Source organism: Pristis pectinata, chromosome 2 (genome assembly GCF_009764475.1).
Source record: "Pristis pectinata isolate sPriPec2 chromosome 2, sPriPec2.1.pri, whole genome shotgun sequence".
In the NCBI taxonomy this organism is placed as follows: domain Eukaryota; kingdom Metazoa; phylum Chordata; class Chondrichthyes; order Rhinopristiformes; family Pristidae; genus Pristis; species Pristis pectinata.
This window is the reverse complement of record NC_067406.1, coordinates 4,664,948-4,691,447: the sequence shown is the minus strand read 5'-3', so window position 1 is coordinate 4,691,447 and position 26,500 is coordinate 4,664,948. Positions and strand designations below refer to the sequence as shown.

The window sequence follows — 26,500 nt, the reverse complement described above, 5'->3', positions numbered from 1 at the left end:
GTGTAATGAAATGATCTGTATGGATGGTATGCAAAACAAGTTTCTCACTCTGCCTCGGTACAAGTGACAATAATAAACCATTTTACCAGTTAACCAATTTACGTTGATAATGGTTGGAGACACAAGAGACTGCAGATGCTGGAATCTGGAGCAAACAATGAGCTGTTGGAGGAATTATAGGGTCAGGTAGCATCTGTGGAGGGAAGTGGACGGTTGATCTTTCGGATTGAGACTCTTCATCTGAACTGATAATAGTTGCTGCAGACTGGAGAAATGGAGACAGTGGTACTCTGAAGTGAAAACAGAAAATGCTGGGAAATCTCAGTAGATCAGGCAGCATCTCTGGAGATAAAAAAATTAACTTTTCATGTCGGGGACCTTTCTGCAGAACTGTGAAAGAGAGAAACTGTGAAAGAGAGAACCTGCACAGGTGCAATGGAAAACTTCCTTCCAGCAGCATCACAGGCACATAACATGATATAAGCGGCATTCACTGGAAAAATATACATTATACGCAATTTTTTACAAGAAGGAATGCAATTAAAATAAAAGCAAGCAAAGTCCATTGGAGTGCAAAGTGCTCATAGTGTTGCTGTACTGAGGCAGTAATTAGGGTTGTGCTGGTTGGTTCAAGAACTGAATGGTTGAAGGGAAGTAGCTGTCCCTGAACCTGGTGGGGTGGGACTTCAGGCTTCTGTACCTCCTGCCCGATGGTAGCTGTGAGAAGATGGCAAGGCCCGGATGGTGGGGATCTTTGATGATGGATGTTGCCTTCTTGAGGCAGCATCTCATGTAGATACTCCCGATGGTGGGGAGGGAGGTGCCCGTGATGTATTGGGCTGAGTCCACTACTCTCTGCAGCTTCTTACATTCCTGCACATTTGCCGTACCAGACCAGACCATGATGCAATTATTCAGGATACCTTCAACAGTACATCTGTAGAAGTTTGCTCGAGTGATCGGTGACAAGTCAAACCTCCTGAGAAAGTAAAGACTCTGGCGCGCTTTCCTTATGATTGCATCCATGTGCTGGGCCCAGGACAGGTCATCCGATATGTTAACGCCCAGGAACTTAAAGCCGATCCTACCATGTAGACTGGCACATGTTCACCCTCCTTCCCCTTCCTGAAATCAACAATCAGCTCCTTAGTTTTACTGACATGGAGCGAGAGGTTGTTGTTGCAGCACCACTCACCCAGGTGTCCTATCTCACTCCTGTATGCTGACTCATCACCCCCTGTGATTTATCCATCAACAGTAGGTAGGTAGCATGGAAGGTGGGGGTGGCTAATGCGTGGAGCGAAGGGAATTTTTCTGTTAGGGTGAAATAATGTGGACGTTAAGGAGCAGTTAAACTTCTTTGTAAAGTGTTGCTCATGTTGTAAAGTCTGTGTAATGTTGTATGCCCAACAAAACAAGTGGCAACACATTACGCAATTCTGAGGTTCCTGACCTGAAACCTTAACTGGTTTCTCTTTCCCCAGATGTGACAATCAAAAAAAAACTGCAGATGCTTGAACTCTAACATAAAAACAGAAAATGCTGGAAGTAATCAGCAGGTCAGGACACATTTGTGGGAAGTAAAACAGAGTTAACATTTCAGGTCAAAGTTTAATGAAGGGTCACCAACCTGAAACATTAACTGTTTCTCTTCCCACAGATGCGGCCTGACCTGCTGAGTATTTTCTGTTTTTCTGTTTTCTGTTTTTATTGTCTTTTTATTCTCTTTCTGCAGATGCTACCTGACTGTCTGAGTTCTTCCAGCACTTTTGTTGGTGATTCATTGTCAGAAAGAGTTAGAAGGGAAAAAAATTAAAGGATCATGTGGAAAGAGCAGGGGAGTGGGATAAAATGAATTATAGACGGAATCACAATTGGCTGAACCAGTTTCTTGGAGACACAAGAGACTGCAGATGCTGGAAAAGTGTGAGGAACTCAGCGGGTCGATTAACGGCTGTAGAGGGAAATGGACAGTCAAATTTCAGGTCCTCCTCCACTTATCTGTGATCCTCATTCCTGTTCTTAATTACTTCACCGTTGGTGGCTGTACCTTCAGCTATCGAAGCCCTGAACTCTTGTGTTTTTATCCCTGAATCTTTTACCTCTTCTAAAATGCTTCTTAAACCCTACCTGTTTCATAAAGCATTTGGTCATCAGCTGTAATATCTCCTTGTAAGTTGGTGTCAAATTTTGTTCTATAACATTCCCGTGAAGTACCTTGGGATGTTTTGTTACATTGCTTGTGCTATAAATGTACAAGCTGTTGGTTTCGTTCTCTGATTCAAGAACAAGACAGAAATAGGGATATAACAAGATTGCACAATCCATGGTGATACATTCACACATTCCATGCTTTTTGATACCCTGATCTACTGTAACATTTATTTTAATGAAAACACATGTATAAACCAGTTTTTTTCATGTGGGTACTGGAAAAGAGAAGTATTTTTTCCATTCATGAGCCAGTCTTTATACAGCTGGGGCTCGACTCTCTCACTACCTGGTTCGAAGGTCTTCCTCAATTTTGGAATTGGTGGTTTCCTGCATTCACACACAAAAATTCCCCAACTTCCCGCTGGGCGTGATTCATGGCCCGAGAAGGTCTAAATTAATAGCGATACTTCTCTTATGTTTGCCAAGAGCTTTTCCAACTAGCCTGGAGAACGTTAAGAGTGGTCTCATTGTTTCAGGCATGTCTGTGGAGTTAATGGTGTGCCAGGTGTGTGCTGGTAGTACAGGGTCTCCACAATACATGTGAAATGTTCTGAGAAGCTTCATTAAAAAAAATAGTTTCTCAATTGCTCCTCTGTGGAATGGAATAATTATTTAAGGGGTTACCACCAACAGTGCTTTAGATTAAAAAGCCAAGATGTAATTGAAGAGCTGCTGAACAAGGGCCATGCTCTGGAACCTCATTGTTTTCTTCCTCATTTACTGTTATGACCAATCTGATGTGGTGAGGTGTAGCGTGACCGGTGAAAGTAAAAATATTTTTATTACTTTACGGGACAGCTGGCAAAACCAGCATTGACCATTTTTATTGCCCTTGAGATGGAAGTGGTGAGCAACCTTCCTTAACCAGCAGGTCAGGCTGCATTCTGTGGGGAGAGAATCAGGGCTAACGTTTCAGGTTGACCTGGAACCTTAGCTCTGTTTCTCTTCCCACAGATGTGGCCTGACCTGCTGATTATTTCCAGCATTTTCTGTTTTTAAATTCTGATTTCTAGCATCTGCAGGTTTTTTTTAATTTTCAGATGTATAAAGTCATGAGGGGCATAGATAGGGTGAATGCACGCAGTCTTTTTCCCAGGGTTGGGGAATCAAGAACTAGAGGACATAGGTTTAACATGAGAGGGGAGAGATTTAATAGGAGCTTGGGGGCAACCTTTACACAAAGGGTGGTATGTATGTGGAATGAGCTGCCAGAGGAAATGGTTGAGGCAGGTACAATAACGTTGAAAGACAGTTGGACAGGTATGTGGATAGGAAAGGTTGAGAAGGTTATAGGCCAAGTGAGGGCAAATGGGACTAGCTTGGATGGGGCATCTTGGTCGGCATGGACTAGTTGGGCCAAAGGGCCTGTTTCCGTGCTGTGTAACTCTATGACTCTATCTGTAAACTTCTTTAACTGGTCAGTGTGGTGAACTTACTGACAGTAATCAAAGGAACTGCAGATGCTGGAATCTGGAGCAAAGAAACGAGCTTCTGGAGAAACTCAGTGAGTCAGGCAGCATCTGTGGAGGGAGATGGACAGTCGACATTTCGGGTGCAGACCCTTCATCTGCACTGAAAGAATAGTCAGTGTAAAGAGATGAGGGAGGGGGATGTGGCAAGAGCTGGCAAGCGATAGGTGGATCCAGCTGAAGAGAGTTGATTGGCAGATGGGAGCAGTGGGGGGAGGGGAGGAGACAGCGACAAGAGGCTGGGAGGTGATAGGTGGAGGCAGGAAAGGGCTGCAGATGGTGGAATCCGATAAGTGAGGAAGGTGAAGAGTGGAACCAGATAAGCGAGGGATGGTAGGCAGAGGGGATAAGCGAGGGATGGTAGGCAGAGGGGATAAGCGAGGGATGGTAGGCAGAGGGGATAAGCGAGGGATGGTAGGCAGAGGGGATAAGCGAGGGATGGTAGGCAGAGGGGATAAGCGAGGGATGGTAGGCAGAGGGGATAAGCGAGGGATGGTAGGCAGAGGGGAGCAGTGGGGGGAGGGGACCCAGTGGGAAGAGTGTCAGATGGAGTGGGTGGAGGGGGGGGGGGCAGAAGCAGTGATCAGGGTGGGGGGGTTTGGAGAGGGATGCTCTCACACTCACCAGAGCAAGATGTTCAGGCAGATGATGTAGACTACAATCAAGTTGCTACGGATTAGGTGACTTGTTTTGCACATCGGCCCTCGGGTCTGATCTATCCAGGGCTGAAAATCCATCATTGTTCATAACGTACCGGGAGGACACTTCACTTGTACTGAGTCAGCGAACACCACCCTTATGTTGCACCTCCTGATTACACGCTGGCCCTTGCCTCTGAAAGTCAGCGATCTTCTGGGATGAGAAATGTGGATTGGGAATCAATAATTCCTGATTTTCTAGGGTTCAGGCTGCTCTCCTATATTTTTTTATTTTTACAGCATGGTAACAGGCCCTTCGGGCCCAACAAGTCCACGCCGCCCATTTTTAAACCCAATTAACCTACCCGTACGTCTTTGGAATGTGGGAGGAAACCGAAGCACCCGGAGGAAACCCACGCAGACATGGGAGAACGTACAAACTCCTTACAGACAGCGACGGAAATCGAACCTCGATCGCTGGTGCTGTAATAGCGTCGCGCTAACCGCTACGCTGCCGTGCCACCCCACGCTACTGTGTTCTTTAGCTGCAGCCACCGTCATGCATAAATCCCTTTCTGTCTTTCAAAGCATTCAATTGAAAATATATGTCCTCTTTTTACCAATCCCACCATCCTGCTTCCTTTCCTACTTCTGTTCCCTCCCAAGTCTCATATGTCCTTTGGTCATCTGATTCTAGCTCCTGTGTGCACACCCTCCTCCCCACCTTCTCCTCTGTGTCTTATCACCCAACTCCAGATCTCTCCCAAGTCTGCTGAGAGTAGACGTACATAAACTTATGAAGGCCATAGATAGGGTAGATAGATGGTCAGAGTCTTTCTCCCAGGGTGGAAATATCAAATTCTGGAGGCCAAAGCTTTAAGGTATTGGTATTGGTTTAATATTGTCATCTACCAAGGTACAGTGAAAATCTTGTCTTGCATACCGTTCATACAGGTCAATTTGTTACACAGTGCAGTTACATTGAGTTAGTACAGAGTGCATTGAGGTAGTACAGGTGAAAACAATAACAGTACAGAGTAAAGTGTCACAGCTACAGAGAAAGTGCAGTGCAATAAGGTGCAAGGTCACAACAAGGTAGATCGTGAGGTCAGAGTCCATCTCATCGTATAAGGGAACTGTTCAATAGTCTTATCACAGTGGAGTAGAAGCTGTCCTTGAGCCTGCTGGTACGTGCCCTCCGGCTCCTGTATCTTCTGCCTGATGGAAGAGGAGAGAAGAGACAATGTCCCGAGTGGGTGGGGTCTTTGATTATGCTGGCTGCTTCACCAAGGCAGCGAGAGGTAAAGACAGGGGAGTCCAAGGAGGGGAGGCTGGTTTCCGTGATGCACTGGGCTGTGTCCACAATTCTCTGCAGTTTCTTGCGGTCCTGGGCAGAGCAATTGCCGTACCAAGCCGTGATACATCCAGATAGGATGCTTTCTATGGTGCATCGATAAAAGTTGGTGATCAGAGGGGGAACGTATAAGGGAGATGTGTGAGGCAAGTTTTTTTTACACAGAGTGGTGGGTGCCTGGAACAGGCTGCCAGGGGAGGCAGTGGAAGCAGATACGATCGCGACGTTTAAGAGACATTTAGTCAGACACATGAACAGTCAGGGAGGAGTGGAGGGATACGGACCATGTGTAGGGAGATGGGATGGGCTCGATTGGCGTCGAGGTTGGCGCAGACATTTGGGCCAGAGGGCCTGTTCCAGCACTGCACTCTTCTGTGTTCTATGGTGATTCTGCTCTGTAAGCCGTGGGTAGCCCACTCCAGGGCACAGGTCTGTCAACACTCTAAATGGTTCTAGTTCAGTTTACAAAAAAGTGTAATATATTCCATATTCTATGAGTCTCTGCCTCACTACTTACATGTAGCTACTTTCTCTTCATGCTTTGGAAACATTAATTTCAATCCTCTCTCTTATATCCATCGCTTGGCATCTGTCTGAAGCACCTTCGTGCGTTCCTGTCGTTAAAAGCAACGAAACTACTGTGACGCCTTGTCAGCCTTCAACTGAAGAGAGGCATGGTATCAGGATTGTTTATGTTCCAGACTCAGTGCACAATTAATTAAATACAGACTTCAACAAACTTCAAATAAAATCAAAATTCTCTTTCCTGCACGCAGAGATGAATGAAGATTGAGTCCAAAAGTTGTTGGACACTTCTGTGTGCTCAAATGTGTTGGATAGATTAAGAGCAATGTTATGGTAGTTGGACGTGGTGAAATGTTCTTTGGATTGAAATAGTCAGTGCTGATAAGGGACTATTGCTGAGTTACATCAGGTAGGCATGCACGTTTCCTCTGGATGATTCTGTTTCCTCCCACGTCCCAATGGTGTGCTGGTTAGTAGGTTATTTGGTTACTGTAAATTACCCCCTGTGCTGATGGGAGAATTTTTGATGGACATGTGAGAGAGAATAAGTTCCAGGGAAATAAGTGGGGAAGAGGGATTGCTGAGGTTGCTCAGAGGTTTGGCGTAGACATGAAGCAAATTAGAAGGTATTCCCCAAAACAATCTTTCGGACTGGGAAGAGATTTCATAGGACTTTGATGTTGTTCTGCCATTTATTTAGATCATAGCTGAGACGTTCTTCCTCAACCACCATGAAAACTCTTCTTCAGTCAGCTGATCATCATTGGGAAACTGAGTAGATTTCATGGATCATTTGTATTGGTGTGGGATCTTGCTGTGTGCTATTTGGATGGTCTCTGCTCTCAAGTGGAAGACACTGTTTCAGAGATCAGCAGGATGTGCTCCCTGTGGCCAATGCTCATCCCTCATCTAGTAACTCTGGAAAGAATAATCTGGGCATTGTTGCATTGCTGTTGGTGTTAATCTTGTGCACAAATTGTCTCCATAGTTTCCAATATTACAGCAATGACTGGACTTCAGAAGTGTTGATTGATTATAAAGTGAATTTCACAGTAGTGTAGTGGTCAGTGTGACGCTAATACAGCGCCAGCGACCCGGGTTCAATTCCAGCCGCTGTTTGTTAGGAGTTTGTACGTTTTCCCCGTGTCTGCGTGGGTTTCCTCCGGGTGCTCCGGTTTCCTCCCACATTCCAAAGACGTATGGGTTAGGAAGTTGTGTGCATGCTATGTTGGTGCCAGAAGCATGGCGACACTTGCGGGCTGCCCACAGAACATGCTACACAAAAAAATACATTTCACTGTGTATTTTGATGTACATGTGACTAATAAAGAAATCTTAAAAAAAGTTGTAAAAGGTGCAATTGAAAATGAAGGTCCTCTTGTTTTGTGTAAGAATGCGGACAAACTATTGTCTGTAATGTTACCCTGACCATTCCTCCCTCCTTAATGTAATGGGCCATGGTGTATCTTTGGCATTTTCTGTGGGTGTGACTCATATCCTACCAACTTTGTCCAGATTCAAGCAGGTGGTCCCACTGTTGTAAGGTTGGTACCCCAAGTGACCAACAATTATCAATAAGTTAAATAAATGTTAAACATCGGAATGAAGAAATATCCAGTGAGATTAAATTAGGTTCTCAGATTTTAAAGAATCCAGTGGCCTAGGCAAGAGAAGAAAGAAGTGAGTCTTGCCATTTCTCCAGAGCCCTGTGAGTCTGGCTCCTTGGGATAAGGGTACAAGACCAGTACAGTCTCCACTTGGTTACAAAGCTGGAACCAGTGAGGTGACTGTTCTACGGATAAGACATCAAGCCAGGCTCTCTGGGAGAGGTTGTTAACAGATCCTGTGGTGCTCTTCAAAAGTAAGGAATTCTGGCAGGGTCCCAGCCAACTTTCCTGACTCGATGCCTTCAAAAATATAGTCGCCGCTCATTGCTGTTTGTGGGTTGCTGCACAACATTAACTCAAGTCCAAGGTCATTCCTTGTACAGGAACCACTTGCAGATATTTTTACTGAGGTGTAAGCCAGCAAGTAAGTTCAAGCTTCTCACCCATCAAGCAGACATTGAGCTTACCCTGCTCCTATAACAATGGTGGGGTAGTAACTGAGGTCGATGCCTATTTAGTTTATACAAAATTTATATTGTGTTGATTGTTTAATTTTTACTTTGATTCAAAGGGTGTGGGGCAGGAAGTCATGTTAAGTCATGTGCAGCTGTATAAAACTCTGATTAGGGCCTATTTGGAGTATTGTCTGCCTCATTACAGAAAGGATATGGAAGCTGTCCTAACACCTAAGTCAAGTGGCTTGGCTCATTGTCATGCACTGCTGTAGCTCTGAAGTCACGCATTGACTAGATGGGCTTTTATGAAAATCCATTTTTGCTCATACCTTTTGGATTTATTTAATAAATTGAGTGTAGTGTTGGGAATTGAACCTGTGTCTCTGGGTAATTAGTCCTGGCCTCTTGATTACTAATCCAGTAATGCAGCCACTTTGCCATCACAGCATATACGGCTGCTGTGACAATCAAAGTCATGGTATTGCAACAAAGCAATTGAATAATTGTGTCTGCACTCCTGCACCACACAACTTCTGTTGAGCAGTTAAAACAAGATAATTGGTATTGGTATTGGTTTATTATTGTCACTTGTACCGAGCTACAGTGAAAAACTTGTCTTGCATACCGTTCGTATGGGTCAATTCATTACACAGCGCAGTTACATTGAGTTAGTACAGAGTGCATTAAGGTAGTACAGGTAAAAACAATAACAGTACTGAGTAAAGTGTCACTGCTACAGAGAAAGTGCAGTGCAATAAGGTGTAAGGTCTGATTTGAATACAGAATGCAGAATAAAGTGTAACAGTTACAGAGAAAGTGCAGTGAAGGCAGACAATAAGGTGCAAGGTCATAATGAGGTAGATTGTGAGGTCAAGAGTCCATCTTATCGTACTAGGGAACCGTTCAATAGTCTTATCACAGTGGGATAGAAGCTGTCCTTGAGCCTGGTGGTACGTGCCCTCAGGCTCCTGTATCTTCTGCCTGATGGAAGAGGAGAGAAGAAAGAATGACCTGGATGGGTGGGGTCTTTGATTGTGCCGGCTGCTTCACCAAGGCAGCAAGAGTCCAAGGAGGGGAGGCTGGTTTCCATGATGCGCTGGGCTGTGTCCACAACTCTCTGCACTTTCTTGCGGTCCTGGGCAGAGCAGTTGACGTACCAAGCCATGATGCATTCAGGTAGGACGCTTTCTATGGTAATTCTGTCCAAATGGGACATTTGGGACTTGTGTTTGAGCATAGCTGCAAGAACCCACCTCTGACTACTCGCACCTCCCTGTGCCCCACAATTGGCACCCATGCATTCTGCTGTCTGGGGCATAAACCTTCCTCTTCCTCTTTTAAAAACTTGTGCTTTGACCAAGCTTTTAGGCATCTACCTGATCTCTGTACATAGCACCGTGCCTGAGAACGTTGAAGGTGCTACACAAATGTAAGGTGTTGCTGTTGTCAAGTTTTATCTGGCAACATTCCTGTGAATTGCCTTGTGACGTTTTGTACTGTTGTGCGCGCTGTATAAGTTCATGTTGTTGCGATGGGGCAACGAAGATTCCTTTTAGAACAGTAGAATTTTGGAGTGCCATTTCACAGAACTAAAGCTAGATCTGGTGGATAGATTTTGCTGTTCATAGAACATAAAACAGTACAGCACAGGAACAGGCCCTTCAGTCCACCCTGTCTGTGCTGACCATGATGCCAATCCAAACTAATCCCAAGCCTGCACATGATCTATATCCCTTCATCCTCTGGCTGTTCACGTGCCTGTCTAAATGCCTTTTAAACATTGCTATTGTGTCTGTTTCCACTATTTGCATTGGCAGTGTGTTCCAGACACCTCTCTGTGTAAAAACTTGCCTCATAAATCTCTTTAAACTTCCCGCCTCTCACCTTAAAGCTATGGCCTCTAGTATTTGACAGTTCTACACCGTGAAAGATACTTCAACTGTCTACTCTGTTTATGCCTCTCATAATTTTATAAACTTCTATCAGGTCTCCCCTCAGCCTTCAACGCTCCAGAGAAAGCAATCCAACTTCTCCTTATAGCTAATACTCTCAAATCCAGTGAATATCCTGGTGAACCTTTTCTGCACCCTCTCCAAAGCCTGCATATCCTTCCTAAAATGTAGCACACAATGCTCCAAATGGCACCTAACCAGAGTTTTAAGCAGCTGCACGTGACTTCCTCATTGTATACTCAACACCCTGACCAATGAAGGCAAGTATGCCATACGCCTTCTTTACCATCCTATCTACTTGTGAGAGTCGCCGTCTTAAGGATGGACGCAAAATGGTGGAAGTTCTGGCTCCAATTTGATCCTCAAACTATATTTTTATTATTTATTCCATATCTAGATGCAGGATTAATAAATTTTAGTTGGTGGACTAACTCACTTTGGGTAGCATTCTTTCTATCATCCATCGGGAGCTGCTTTCCGTTTGATGTTGACTTTCAACCTCCAGGATGTTCCAAACCACTTCACAGCCAGTGAAATATTTCTGAAGAGGAGTGTTGCTGTGCTAGAAATGAGGCAAGCCAACTTTCACGCACCAAGTACCCACAAACACCAATGGCCAGATTAATTTTTAATTTCAAAGGGATGAATCTTGGCCCAAAACCTCAGAGGATTCCCCTATCCCTCTTCAAACAGTGCTGTGGGATCAATTTCATTCACCTGAGCGGGGAGATGTGGCATTGATTTAACAGCCCTGCTGAAGGTCTGAATCAGAATCAGAAGGTTTATTATCACTGTCTTAAATGATGTGAAATGTGTTGTTTTGTGGCTGCAGTACAGTGCCAAGATATAAAAAACTATAAGTTACAAAATAAATAAATAGTGCAAAAAAAAGGAACAGTGAAGTAGTGTTCATGGTCCATGGACCGTTCAGAAATCTGATGGCGGAGGGGAAGAAGCTGTTCCTGAAATGTTGAGTGTGGATCTTCAGGATCCTGTACCTCCTCGCTGATGGTAGTAACAAGAAGATGGCATGTCCTGGATGGTGAGGGTCCTTAATGATGGATGCCACCTTCTTGAGGCACCGCCTCTTGAAGATGTCCTCAATGGTGGGGAGGGTTGTGTCCGTGATGGAGCTGGCTGAGTCTGCAGCCTCTTGCGATCCTGTGCATTGGAGTCAGCAAGCTTGACTTTGTGGTGCTTTCTCAGCCTTCCTGTCATGTGCATCAACTGGACCTGCTCTGAATGGGGACATGAGGCTGTCACCTTCTAAATCAAGGCTGTAAAGGTAGCCCACAGACCCAGGGCTCAAAGTGAATGCTGAGGATGGGTCCAGTAAAGTTCAGCAAGCCTTCATTGTTGTCAATCGGTAAATGGGTTTATTATTGTCACATGTACCAAGGTACAGTAAAAAGCTTTGTTTTGCATGCCATCCATGCAGATCATTTCATCACATCAGTGCATTGAGGTAGTACAAGGGAAAACAATAACAGAATGCAGAATAAAGAGTTACTGAGAAGGTGCAGTGCAGGCAGACGATAAGGTGCAAGGTCATAACGAGGTAGATTGTGAGGTCAGAATCAGGTTTATTATCACTGACTTATATGGTGCGAAGTCTTGTTTTGTGGCAGCAGTACAGTGAAAAGCAATAAAAATGACTAGAAATTTCAAAATAAATAAATAGTGCAAAAACAAAAGGAATACCGAGGTAGTGTTCATGGGTTCATGAACCATTCAGAAATCTGATGGCGGAGGGGAAGAAGCTGTTCCTGAATTGTTGAGTGTGGGTCTTCAGGCTCCTGTACCTCCTCCCCGATGGCAGTATCGAGAAGGTGGCATGTCCTGGATGGTGAGGGCCCTTAGTGATGGATGCTGCCTTCTTGAGGCATCGCCTCTTGAAGATGTCGAGAGTCCATCTTATCATACTAGGGGACCGTTCAATAGTCTTACAGCAGCGATTGGTAATTGCTCCATTGGTAAGGACGCAGTGTTTCCTGTACTGCCTTTCCAAATTGAGAGGGCGAGGCCTGGGGAAAACACATGTTTGGCCTTCTTTACAGTGTTCTGTTGCCGGCAGCATTGCCTGTCTTCTGCCAACTGGACCCATTCTGCAGAGAAGCACCCGGAGCTGACGATCTCCTTGTGCGTTCTGAACTTGTAAGTTCTATGATTATAAATGCAATTTGTGTAGCCTCATAGGCTGCTTGGAAGCACTCCACTTACACACACTAAGCTCCGTTGGGCTTAACAAAGTCTTAAGTAAATAAACTTTATAAAGGAAAGAAGAAATATTCCCTTTCTTGCTCTGGCAAATGTTGGCTTGTTAAAAGTGGGAATCCAGCTTTAAACAGATGCAGTTGTTCCCAGATGTTGTGAACTTGTGTTCTGTGCTGTTGACTTGCTGTGCACTCACACAACTGCTGACAAAACCACCAGGAGATACTGCCACAATTTTTTCTCAGTCTTTCTTTAGCCTCTTTTCAATGCTCTCTGGCTTTATGAACACTTGCTTTCCAAGTTCATGTTGTAGATATGACTCTCAAAAGTCAGCGTAAGTTCCATTGACACAGAAACGTTGTGTGGAGGATCAGAGGGATCTTGGGGTCCGAGTCCATAGGATGCTCAAAGTGGCTGCACAGGTTGACTCTGTGGTTAAGAAGGCATATGGTGTATTGTCCTTCATCAATCGTGGAATTGAATTTAGGAGCAGAGAGGTAATGTTGCAGCTGTATAGGACCCTGGTCAGATCCCACTTGGAGTACTGTGCTCAGTTCTGGTTGCCTCACTACAGGAAAGATGTGGAAGCCATAGAGAGGGTGCAGTGGAGATTTACAAGGATGTTGCATGGATTGGGGAGCATGTCTTATGAGAACAGGTTGAGTGAACGCGGCCTTTTCTCCTTGGAGCGATGGAGGATGAGAGGTGACCTGATAGAGGTGTATAAGGTGATGAGAGGCATTGATCTTGTGGATAGTCAGAGGCTTTTTCCCAGAGCTGAAATGGTTGCCACAAGAGGACACAGGTTTAAGGTGCTGGGGAGTAGGTACAGAGGAGATGTCGGGGTAAGTTTTTTACTCAGAGAGTGGTGAGTGCGTGGAATGGGCTGCCGGCAACGGTGGTGGAGGCGGATACGATAGGGTCTTTTAAGAGACTTTAGTATAGGTACATGGAGCTTAGAAAAACAGAGGGCTATGGGTAAGCCTAGTAATTTCTAAGGTAGGGACATGTTCGGCACAACTTTGTGGGCCAAAGGGCCTGAATTGTGCTGCAGGTTTTCTATGTTTTCTATGTAAATATGACTCTCAAAAGTCAGGTAAGTTCCATTGGCACAGTAACGTTTCCACTCTCTGAGCTGAGTGAAAGGACAGAATAGTGAGTGTATTTCAAAAATCCCAGGGAACTATAGTTGTAGAAGAATGCAAGGACTAATTGGTCTGTTGCTCCTGTGCTGAATCAAGTCAATGTATTTGAGATCATAACCTTGCTGTCTCAAAAAATACTCTTTCTATACCTCTGATTCTTTCAGTAATGTGCTGTTCTGTGACCCCTGATTCCTAACCCTCCTGCCAGTCAATGGCTTCTCGCTCCAACAGTTTTAACTGTCTTCATTGTCTCTCCCCTTGACCTTCTTCACTCTGAGGAGAGTAAACTCAGCTCCTCCAGTTTCTTTCATCATTGGTTACCATCTTAGTAAATTTCCTCTCCAAGTCTTCTATTGGACAGGCATCCAGAGATCTGGGCTGCGAATCCAGCTCACTTAGTTTGAATGCCAGCTGGCAACTTAAATTTAAGTAATTAAGACAAATCTGGAGTAAAAAGCTCATATCAGTAACATTGACTGGAAGACTATCAGACTGCTTCATCTGGTTTGCTGACATCCTACAGGGATGCTATTCCGACTCCACTGTGGCTTATTTTTACTGCGGATGCTGGAAATACTCAACAGGCTCTACACTATGTGTGGAGAGAGAAACAGAGTTAATTTTACAGGTTATCAGAACTAGGAAAGGTTAGAAAATCAAACAGGAATTTCAGAGAAGGGAGAGGAGTGGAGAGAACAAAATAATTGTAGGGTGGAGACAGGGGAACATGAATGATACAGATGGACCTGGTGCTGGCTGAGGGAGGGCGGTGATTAGGGATAGATTATGGATGCTGGCATGGAAGGTGATATCCTTCAGAAACTTTGAACCGTAGCATAGAATGTCCCTCAGGTGAGCATGGAAGATTCCCATGGGACATTTACTGTGCACTGATTGGTTGGTGAGCTTCATTAATTAATTCTCTCTGAAACACTTTAAGGTACCTTGAGGTTTTAAATGGTACTTTGGAAAATGAAATCATTTCCAAGCACTACTTTGCTTGAGGAAAAAGATTGTAAGACCCAGAAACCGCAAACATGCTTGAGTTCATGGTGATAAGGAGGCAGGGTACAAGCAGTGGGAATGAGAACCCTTCCTGAAAAGATCAACAATGACCTGGAGCACCACACAAAAGAGCTTGAAGAACTCAGCGGGTCAGGCAGCATCTGTGGAGGACCCTTCATGAAGGGTCTCAACCCGAATCGTCGACTGTCCATTTCCCTCCACAGACGCCGCCTGACCCGCTGAGTTCCTCCAGCACCTTTGTGTGTTGCTCCAGATTTCCAGCATCTGCAGTCTCTTGTGTCTCCACAGCGACCTGAACATTTACTCTGTGACCAATTCTGGTGAACCTGTGATAGGAATTCGGATTTTTCTTTCCAATGGTTTTAAAGCAGGTTCAGCACAGGTTAGATATGGAATAACTCTCCCTTCACAGTGTCCTATCGATCAGTTCCAGGGCAGAGACAACATGGGTTAGATACGGAATAAAGCTACTTCTGTACAGTCCTGTCAAATGTTTCCAGGGCAAGGATAACACTGATTCACACTGAACGCACCTTACCCAGCAAGCTTTACCCCTTTTATTCATCTCGTTGGCCACGACAAAGATTACAAGATTTCTCATTCCTTCTCTATTTCTACCACATATTTCCAGTAGCCCTGTTGAAATTCCTATCTGTGCTTTCATCACAATGCTTTCCAAACCATCCTCTGTGAAATGCAGGGCACTGTGAATGCCATTTTCCCCAATTCTCATAGACCCTGGAACGTAGGAAATTGAGGGGTGACCTGATAGGGGCATATAAAATCATGAGGGGCATGGACAGGGTGAAAGCACATTATCTTTTTCCCAGGGAGGGGGTGCTAAAAACAACAGGGCATAGGTTTAAGATCAGAGATGAGAGATTTAAAAGGGACATCAGGGGCAGCTTCTTCACGTAAAGTGTGGTGTGTATTTGGAATGGGCAGCCAGAAATAGTGGTTGAGGCGGGCACGTTAGCAACATTTAAAAGCCATCTGGGTAAGTACATGGATAGGAGAGGTTATGGGCCAAAGGCGGGCAGATGGGACTAGGCCGGGCAACACAGTCAGTATGGACGAGTTGGGCCGAAGGGCTTGTTTCCATGCTGAATGACTGACTCTATGAGTCTGTGGCCCATCTCTCTTCCATGTTAAGGACCACTGGGTTTCTATCTGCCTATCATCTTGTTTTCAAATCAAACAGGGTTTAGATCCCTTCTCATGCCTGTGAACACCTCACACTTTCTTCTTGTGTATATCTGGCTCTATCTTTTGCACAAGCTCTCCTGACTTCTTTCTCTCTTTTGTTTGTTCACTTTTCTCTTTCATTTTAGTTCTCTTCCCACTCTCTCCTCTTCCTTTCCCCAAGCTTCTGTCATTGATCCAAATTACTATTTGGCCCTCAAAGTGTACAATAATTAAGGAATAGCTGGCCACATATCCCCTCAGTAAACGTCCATGTGTTTCAAATTACTAACACAAATCCACAGCAATCTGACTCTCCCAAATATATTCTTTGTTGCTGGGTGATTCCCTGCCTGTCTGTGCTATGAATATCTCTGTCAAGGCACCAATAGTGCCTGGGAACCTATTGTTAGAAGCGCATGATGTCCTCATCGAAGAAATAAAAATACTCTGGCTGAGGTGACCAGGTTCAGATTTGCTCAGTGAAATGTATGCAGTGAACAGCTAATGTCGGCTAGCCAAGTCCCTGACTGGTCCGCAGTACATGCTGAGTAGGTCAGCCTGGAAGCAGTGTTGAAAATCAAAATGCTGCAGCTGTTGGAAATATGAAATAAAAGCCGGAACTGCTGGGAACACTCAGCAGGTCAGGCAACATCTGTGGAAAGAAAAACAGATTTAAAGTTTCCAAACTGGGAAAGTGAGAAGACAAAAAACAATCTGTTGGAGGAACTCAGCAAGTCAGGCAGCATCCGTGGCGGGAAGTGGACAGTCGACATTATGGGTCAAGACCAGATGAAGGGTCTCGACCTGAAACAGCGACCATCCACTTCCAGTCCAGATAAAGGGTTTCGACCCAAAACATCGACTGCCCATTTCCCTCCACAGATGCTGCCTGACCCACTGAGTTCCTCCAGCAGTTCTTGTTTGCTCCAGATTCCAGCATCTGCTGTCTCTTGTGTCTCCAACTGAGAAAGCAAGTTGGTTGTAAGTGGAGAGAGTGTGGGGAGTGATGGACAGGACAGAGGGAAAGTCTTTGATAGGGTGAGTCGGGTGAAACCAGTGTTTACGGAGGCATTTGGTTAATAGATTATTGAGGGCAAAACTGCAGATGCTGGAAGTTTGTAGTAAATTGGTAAATTAAATTGGTTGATTATTGTCACATGCACTGAGGTACAGTGAAAAACTTTGTTATGCATGCCGTCCATACAGATCATTTCATCACATTAATACATTGAGGTAGTACAAGGGAAAACAATGCCAGGATGCAGAATTAAGTGTTACAGTTACAGAGAAAGTGCAGTGCAGGTAGACAATAAGGTTCAAGGCCGTGATGAGGTAAATTGTGAGGTCAAGAGCCCATCTTATCACACTGGGAACTGTTCAATAGTCTTATAACGGCGGGATAGAAGCTGTCCTTGAACCCGGTGGTACGTGCTTTCAGGCTTTTGTATCTTCTGCCCAACAGCAACAGTTTTATTGCCGTCTCGGGCAGAGGAGTTGCAGTGATGCATCCGGATAGGATGCTTTTTGTGGTGCGTCACTGATCTCCCTGATTATCTTAGTTGTCCCTTCCCACTGGCCCACACGAAGGAAGATATAAACATTGATTGCCCTCAGAATGTGGCTTGGCAAAATGCTGTTACTGATCACTGTTGGTGTTCGCATCAAGAGAAATGCCAGACAGAGATATCGTCATCAGGGATCTGCCAAGGAGATGGTCAGATGCAAGGAGATATCCCAGAAGAGATGGCCAAGGGTCAACTGATAAAATGTTTCAAGGCTGAGGAGAATGTTGCTGGATGCCTTGGAGATCTGAGGATCTAGAAACGATCAAAGATCCAGCTTCCCTGGAGGAGCTGTCTGAAAAATGACAATGAAATATTTTGTCGCATTTCTCGTGCAAAGATCTTCCACAGTAATCCATGGTCAGTCTATTATTTTGTTCAGGCAGTCACTGTTGCTTTGCAAGTCGAAAGGGCAACCAATTTCCACACAGCAGACTGTCACAAATGAATTTGAGATAAGTGATCAGTTAAGTCTTTTTTTAATGGTGCTGGTTGAGACTACAAAGCTTGCCCATAAAACTATCATACATCACCTTTTGTTCCTGCATTAAGCAAGTTTATTCCAGTGCCTGGTGTTATTGACTGTATCCCCACTGATGTTACTCCAGCTCCTCACACTGTCCCTCAGTAACCCCTCTCCCCCAGCGCCCTGTGTTATTAACAGTGTCTCTATTGATGTTAATCCAGCTCCCTTACTCTGTGACTCAGTAGCCCTTCTCCCTCATCACCCTGTGTGTTACTGACTGCCTCTCCACTGATGTAAATCCAGCTCTGTGACTCAGTAACCCCTTGCCCCCAGTGCCATGCATTACTAACAGTATTTCTACTGATGTTAATCCAGCTCCCTTACGCTGTGACTCAGTAGCCCCTCTCCCCCAGCACCGTGTGTTACTGACTGCATCTGCACTGATGTTAATCCAGCTCACTCACACTGTCCCTCAGTAACCCTCTCCCCCAAAGCTTTTTGTTTCACTAACTGATGTTAATCCAGCTTCCTTACACAGTTCCTCCATAACCCCTTCCCCCAGTGCCCTGATTCTCCACTGATGTTAATCCAGCTCCCACTCACTCTTAATCAGCAGTTTATTCTCAGCCAAGGTCCTGCATCTTCCTCATGCTGAGGCCATTTTTTTTTGCACTCTGTTAAACTCTGTTTGTGTGCCACAGAGTAAACCCTTAAATTATATCTTAAATTAAATAGGAAAATATTAGCAAAAGCCTGAAGGGTAGGCATGCATGTTGTGCAGCAGTGTTGTGTATTCTGGAACTGGGACAACCCGAAGATTCATTTTCACCGATAGCAGCTATTTATTTTTGGATACTTTAACTGCACTGAAGTTCTCAAACCACTGTAAGTAGTCTACAGGACTAATAATCCAGGAAATTTGAGCTCAGCAAAACCAGCACAGTCTGAGAACTTGAATTCAGCATTTTAGTCATGGAGCAGAGTGTTACAGCACTGAAACAGGCCCTTCGGCCCACTGAGTCTGTGCCGACCATTAACCATTCACTTACACTTGTCCTACATGGAGTCATAGAGTAATACAGCATGGGAACAGGCCCTTCGGCCCAACTAGTCCATGCCAAACATGGTGCCCACCAAGCTAGTTCCATTTGCCCGCGTTTGGTCCATATCCCCTTAAACCCCTCAGATCCATGTACTCATTCAAATGTCTTTTAAATGCTATTATTGTACCTGCCTCAACCATTTCCTCTGGCAGCTCGTTCCATATACGCATCACCCTTTGTGTGAAGAAGTTGACCCTCAGGTCCCTTTTAAATCATTCACCTCTTACCACCTAGTTTTTAGTTCCCCTTTCCTGGGAAAAAGACTATGTGCGTTCACCCAATCTATACCCCTCATTATTTTATACGCCTTTATAAGGTCACCCCTCAGTCTCCTATGTTCCAAGGAATAAAGTCCTAGCCTGCCCAACCTCTCCCAAAAGCTCATGCCCTCAAGTCCTCGTAAATCTTCTCTGCACTCTTTCCAGTTTAATGATGTCTTTCTTTTAACAGGGCAACCAAAACTGTACGCAATACTCCCAAGCCTCACCAACGTCTTGTCCAACTGCCACATAACGTCCCAACTCCTATACTCAGTGCCCTGACCGTTGAAGGCCAGTGTGCCAAACACCTTCTTCACCACCTTGTTTACCCCTGACACCGCTTTCAGCGAACTACATGCTTGTACTCCTGGGTCCTTCTGTTCCACAACACTCCCCAGAGCCTGACATCAATCCCAATTTTTAAAAATTCCTTCCACATTTTTGTCAACTGCCCCCCAGAATGTACCACTCACCTACACACTAGGGGGCAATTTACAGCGGGCAATTAACCTACGAACCTGCACATCTTTGGGATGTGGGAGGAAACCGGAGCACCCGGGGGAAACCCACATGGTCACAGAGAGAACGTGCAAACTCCACACAGAGAGCACCGGAGGTAAGAATTGAACCCGGGTCTCTGGGGCTTTGAGGCAGTGGCTCCTCCAGCTGTGCCACAGAGCCACCTCAAAACAAAAATTAATTGCCCGCTGTAAATTAGAAATAAAAAGTTGACATCAGATTGATGAATGCTGTAGTGGCATGGAACCTGTTCATTCATGTTATGATGAAGTTATGATGCATCTCTATAGAACTCTGGTTTGGTCACATTTAGAGTATTTAGTGCAATTCTGGTCACCTCACTACAGGAAGAATGTCGAGGCTTTAGAGAGGGTGCAGAGGATGTTTACTGGGATGCTGCCTGGATTAGAGGTCATGTGCTGTCAGGAGAGGCTGGACAAACTTGGGCTCTTTTCTCTGGAGAGGCAGAGGCTGAGGGATGATCTGTTGGAAGTGTATAAAATTATGAGGGGCATAGATAGGGTGGACAAGCAATATCTTTTCCCCATTATTGAACGATCCAATACCAGAGGGCATGCATTTAAGGTGAGGGGTAGGTTCGGAACAGACGTGAGGGGTAAGTTTTTTACTGAGAGAGGGGTGGATGCCTGGAATGCGTTGCCTGATAGGGTGGTGGAGGCAAATTCATTGGAGGCTTTTAAGAGGGTCTTGGATGGACACATGAGTGAGAGGAAAATAGAGGGATATGGGCATTCTGTAGGTAGGAGGGAATAGCTATGTCAGCACAACATTGTGGGCCGATGGGCCTGTTCTGTGCTGTACTGTTCGATGTTCCATGTCTTATTTATTGCCCCATTCCTGACCCACAGTGACATGTTGTGCAGCACGGTGGTGCGGTTGGCGGAGGCGCTGCCTCACAGCTCTAGTGAACCAGATTCAATCCTCACCTCCATCATAGTTGAGTTCATTGTCATATGCACAAGTACAAGAAGGCAACATCCATCATCAAAGATTCTCACCATCCAGGTCATGCCATCTTCTCACAGCTCCCATCGGGCAGGTGGTACAGAAGCCTGAAGTCCCACGCCACCAGGTTCAGGAACAGCTTTCCCTTCAACCATTCGGTTCCCGAACCAACCGGCACAACCCTAATCACTACCTCAGTTCCGCAACGCTATGACCATTTTGCACTAAAATGGGCTTTTTTTTTGTTCTAATTGTGTTCTTTCTTGTAAAAGTTGTGTTTAATTTATGTTTAATTTATGTTTTTCTTGGGAATGCTGCTTATCTGATGCTCTGTGCCTGTGATGCTGCTGCAAGTAAGTTTTTTGTTGTACCTGTGCGTACATTTACTTGTGCATTTGACAATAAACTCAATTTTGACCGATATGTGCACAGGTGCAATGAGAAACTTACTTGCAGCAGCATCACAGGCACAGAGCATCAAATGAGCAGCATTCACAAGAAAAACATCAATTAAATATAAATTAGAGAAAAATTATACAAGAAAGAACAGAATTAGAACATGAAAAAAACCAAAGAGAAACAAAGTGCATTGTAGTACTGTCGGTGTGGAGTTTGCACATTCTCCCTGTGATCGAGTGTGTTTCTCTCATCCAAACGACATGCAGGTTGAACAGGTTGGTGAGAGATCGTATTGAATGAGGCACGGTACTCATGTTTTTGTAATGGTCAGTGTAAGGAGGTGCAAGACCACAGTATTTGTTGGCAGCCTAAGGATTCTGTTGAGACTGACTGTTTGCATCACGGCCTGGTATGGGAACTCTAATGCACAGGAACACAAGAGTTGACAGAGAGTGGTGGACTCTGCCTATTCCATCACAGGTACAGCTCTCCCCACCATTGACGAACATCTACAACAGGCGATGTCTCAGGAAGGTGACCATTACCCATTACCTTCCACCCATTACCCTCCCCAACCTTCTATGCTACCTACCTACTGTTGATGGATAAATCACAGGTGGTGATGAGTCAGCATACAGGAGCGAGGGAGGACACCTGGGTGAGTGGTGCCGCAACAACAACCTCTCGCTCCGTGTCAGTAAAACTAAAGAGCTGATTGTTGGCTTCAGGAAGGAGAAGTGGGGTAAACATGCACCAGTCTACATTGTGGGATTGGCAGTGGAGAGAGCAGCTTTAAATTCCTGGGTGTTAACATATCGCATGACCTGTCCTGGGCCCACCACATGGATGCAATCATAAGGAAAGCCCGCCAGCATCTTTACTTTCTTCGAAGGTTGAGGAGGTTCAGCTTGGCACCGAACACTCTAACAAACTTCTACACATGTATTGTTGAAAGTATCCTGACCGGTTACATCACGGTCTGGTACGGCAATTCGAATGCGCAGGAACGTAAGAAGCTGCAGAGAGTAGTGGACTCAGCCTAATACATCACAGGCACATCCCTCCCCACTGTCGGTAGTATCTACAGGAGGTGCTGCCTCAAGAAGGCAACATCCATCAATAAGGACCCCCACCATGCGAGATGTGCCCTCTTCTCGATGCTGCCATCAGGCGGGAGGTACAGGAGCCTGAAGACCCATACCTCAAGGTCAAACTGCCGTGAGGTTCTTAAACCCACCTGAAAAACCCTAATTCTACCTCAGACTGTATTTTCCTCAACTTGCACTAATGTCATGTTTATTTTTGTTTATTTTGTCATGTAAGTTATGTGTAATTTATGTTAATTTGTCTATGTTTGTAACATACTGTGCTGCTGCTGCAAAGAGCTAATTTTCATGGCATTTATACCCTGGGTATGCATGCCCGTGACAATAAACTGAACTTGACAGCGAGGTGGGATCCTGAGAGAACTGGTATATTTGCACCAATTCTTCCTGGGTTCTGTTGGAGAGCCAAGACCTGTGTTGTTGATATAGTTTTAGCAGCTGCTCGCTTATTTTGAAAAAGGTGGCTTGTTACAGCAGAATTTACAGTCTGTTGGAGGCCGATTATTTTTACTGAAGATGTGTTTTTATGGGTTAACAGCAAGGCATGGCTTAAAGAACAAGCACTTTCAGCTAGGATGAGCTGGCCTTGCCCTGTTATCAGATACCCTGTTAGGAATGAGGAAGGAGTCAAACCTTTTACAGGATCTTCAAATGTGTTGTCTGTGACTATCCAGGGAACTGTGTTTTGATGCAGATAGAATTGTAGAATGATAGTCTAATACAGCACGGAAACAGTCCCTTCGGCCCAACTCGTCTATGCCGACCAAGGTGCCCACCTAAGCTGGTCCTATTTTCCCGCAATGCAAAACAACTTCAATTCTTAAAACAAAAATTCAGTGAATTTGAGAGAAGACCTGATAAAATTATGAGAGGCATAGATAGGGTATATAGTTAGAACCTTTTTCCCAGGGTAGAAATGTCAAATACCAGAGGGCAGAACTTTAAGATAAGATAAAATATCTTTACTAGTCACATGTACATCCAAACACACAGTGAAATGCATCTTTTGCGTAGAGTGTTCTGGGGGCAGCCCACAAGTGTCGCCATGCTTCGGATCCAACATAGCATGCCCACAACTTCCTAACCTGTACGTCTTTGGAATGTGGGAGGAAACCGGAGCACCCGGAGGAAACTCATGCAGTCACGGGGAGAACGTATAAACTCCTTACAGACAGTGGCTGGAATTGAACCCGGGTTGCTGGCGCTGTAAGGTTAAGGGAGATTTATGAAGCAAATTATTTTCTACAGAGACTGGTAGGTGCCTGGAATGGGCTGCCAGGGACGTTGGTGGAAGTAGATACGATAATGGTGTATAAGAGGTTTTTAGACAGGCACATAAATGTGCAGAGAATGGAGGGATATGGATCTTGTGCAGGCAGAAGGGACTAGTTTAATTTGGCACCATGTTTGGCACAGACATAGTGGGCCGAAGGGCCTGTTCCTGTGCAGTACTGTTCTATTTTCTATGAATCACGGTGGCTTGAACTTCACAATACTCACTGGTGGAACACTATGTTGTGCAGGTTCAATGCTGCCCCAGAGCCTCAGGGCCAAGCTCATCAGTTGCCTAATGACTACAGGTGGTGAGCAGGTGGAAGGAGCTACAGGATGGCACTACTGCTGTAGGAAGGAACAGGTTATGGTGTTTCAATGCAATGCCAATGGCTGCCTTCTCAAACTAGTGATTGGAAACCACGAGAAAGGAAGACTTCAGTTAATTTGACATTGTTCAGAACTTTAGCATATCCCTCAATGCTTTATAAACTGTGAAGTAATTTGAAATGTAGTCACTGTTTTCAGATTTGAAACAAAAAGTAATAAAGCCAGATCATCTGCTTTTGTGATTTTGATTCATGAACTCCTGAAATAGCTTTAAGTCTCACTTGTTCCCAGTCCGAGTTCTGGTGAGTGCTCAGCTAGCGATGGAGTACCAACAAGACCTGTCAACTGGATCACTCACATTCTCATGCAAGCGGTGGGCATGACAAGTACAGATCTGTCTTGTTAAGTAGAGTTATTAACAGATTTCAGTTTGGGTAATGGCTGAGGAAACTTTGCACTGGCAATTGTCCAGCAGAGAGTGCCTGGGTAATTGATGAGGTGTAACAAGAAACTAATGGCCTACCCTGCCGAGTTATCAGAAATGGGACCTTCAATATTAACGCATTGATTTTTTTTCAACAGATATATCTTAGAGTTGGACAACTACAGTGCTATTCCTGTCTCAAATGAAGAGGAATTTAAGAAAGTGATGGGTCAGTTTCCATTCCGTGATCCAGACCTGGAAAATGTAAGCACTTATCATATATTGCGATATATTGTATTCACCATCTGCCTCAGTGTGAGGTATTCTGAAGGTAGAACGTAAACAGAAAATACTGAAGCACTCGGCATTCACAGGGAATGAAGTAGTGTTAATGCTTCAGATCATGAAACTTTCCATTATTCTAGGACATCATTCCTGGGCATCATTCATCCCCCATCTGCCTATCACCCCCCTCACCTGGATCCACCTATCACCTGCCAGCTCTTGCTCCGCCCCTTCCTCCCCCCATCTTTTTATATTGGCTATCTCCCCCTTTCTTTCGAGTCCGGATGAAGGGTCTCGACCCGAAATGTCGACTGTCCGTTTCCCTCCACATATGCAGCCTGACTCGCTGAGTTCCTCCAGTGCTTTCTGTGTTGCTCCAGATTCCAGCATCTGCTGTCTCTTGTGTCTCCATTACACTTTTCCTCACAAGTTCCCTCTGCTTGTTGGTGGTAGGACTAGGCACAGGAGAGCTGAGGAGGGCGTGGGGATGCAAGGTTGTAGAGAGGGGGAGGGGTTTTCAAGAAATGTTGGTAGGTGGAGAAAGGAAACCAGGAAGACAGTCTTGGACCTCCACAGGAGAATGAAGCCCAAAGACTGATATGATCTGTCCAGATCTAGTCGTGAACCTCGTGCTCAATGCCGCTTGGATCTCTCACCCAGTTCTTCACGGTAGTGTAGTGGTTAGCGTAACAGTTTACAGCGCCAGCGACCCGGGTTCAATTCCGGCCACTGTCTGTAAGGAGTTTGTACGTTCTCCCCGTGTCTGCGTGGGTTTCCTCCGGGTGCTCCGGTTTCCTCCCACATTCCAAAGATGTACATGTTAGGAAGTTGTGGGCATGCTATGTTGGCGCCGGAAGCATGGTGACACTTGCGCGCTGCCCCCAGAACACTCTACGCAAAAGGTGCATTTCACTGTGTGTTTTGATGTAACTAATAAAGATAGATTATCTCATTATTTTCATACCCCCCTTTCGTCAAGGTGAACAATAGAATGGAATGCAGTGATCATTTTGTCTGAGCAGAGTCATCACAGAGGAGGTGTCAAGCTAGTTGATCATATTCAATGTTTTAGAGGTTTAAAAGTGTATAGTGGTATGGTGGTTCAGCTACTAGGCCAGTATCCATTGACATAGAAGCACAAGTTCCGATCCTAACATGGCAACTGGCGAATAAATGTGGAGTGAAAAGTTAGTGTCAGTAGTGGTAACCAAAAACCTATCTGGCTCACTGGTGTCCTTCAGAGAAGGAAACCTGCAACGTTTATTTTACCTGGTGCCAAGTGTATATGTGACTCCAGACCCACCATTATGGTTGACAAATAACTGCCTCCTCAGATGAGGGGGAAGTTAGTGATGGACAGTAAATGGTGGCCTTTGTCACTGACGTCCATGTCCTGTCAATGAAGAAAGTTTTCATATGTCAAAGACATTATTTAAATGGAAGTTAATATTGTACACTGAGTTCTGTTGGATGTTTGGATGGTGTAATTTCAGGCAACTTCACAGTTAGAGCAAAGTGCTGATGTTCATACCACCCTGGCTGCAATGTGTTGATCCCTTGAATAGATGAACTACAGAGTGATGAAGGTTCTTGGCTACCACCTCATCCTTTAATTAGTGGCATGCTTTCTATTCCAGCATAGCACCTACTAAATCTGCTGCTGCACAGCCTTGCGCTTTTAGCAGTTGATTTCATTCTCTGTTCAGTGACTGTCTTTGGTGGTCAGAGCTTCGTTTGGCTTGGAATGGCTCCATTTTTGTCCATCCAGTTCCTTTAGCCAAAGTCAAAGTTGGGTTTCTTGTCATCTGCACAAGTGCATGTTGACACAGGTGCAATGAAGATCTTACTTACAGCAGTATCACAGGCACATAGCATCAGATAGGCAGCATTCAGAAGAAAAACATAAATTAAACATAAATTATACACAATTTTTCCAAGGAAGACCACAATTAGAACAAATAAAAAGTCTATTTTAGTGCAAGGTTATCAAAGTGGTCATAGTGTTGCTAAACTGTAGTGATCAG

At 44.9% G+C, this 26,500-nt stretch overlaps 1 protein-coding gene across 3 annotated transcripts in view; it reads left to right on the top strand.

Annotated features, from left to right (window-relative positions):
• The window catches only part of exoc6b (exocyst complex component 6B), a 742,224-nt gene that overhangs the window by 422,821 nt on the left and 292,903 nt on the right, over positions 1-26,500 (top strand). For all 3 annotated transcript variants that reach the window (XM_052038528.1, XM_052038519.1, XM_052038535.1), the window contains one exon: positions 24,350-24,455. In XM_052038528.1, the coding sequence (XP_051894488.1) occupies positions 24,350-24,455 (106 nt within the window). The remainder of the gene's footprint in view (positions 1-24,349; positions 24,456-26,500) is intronic.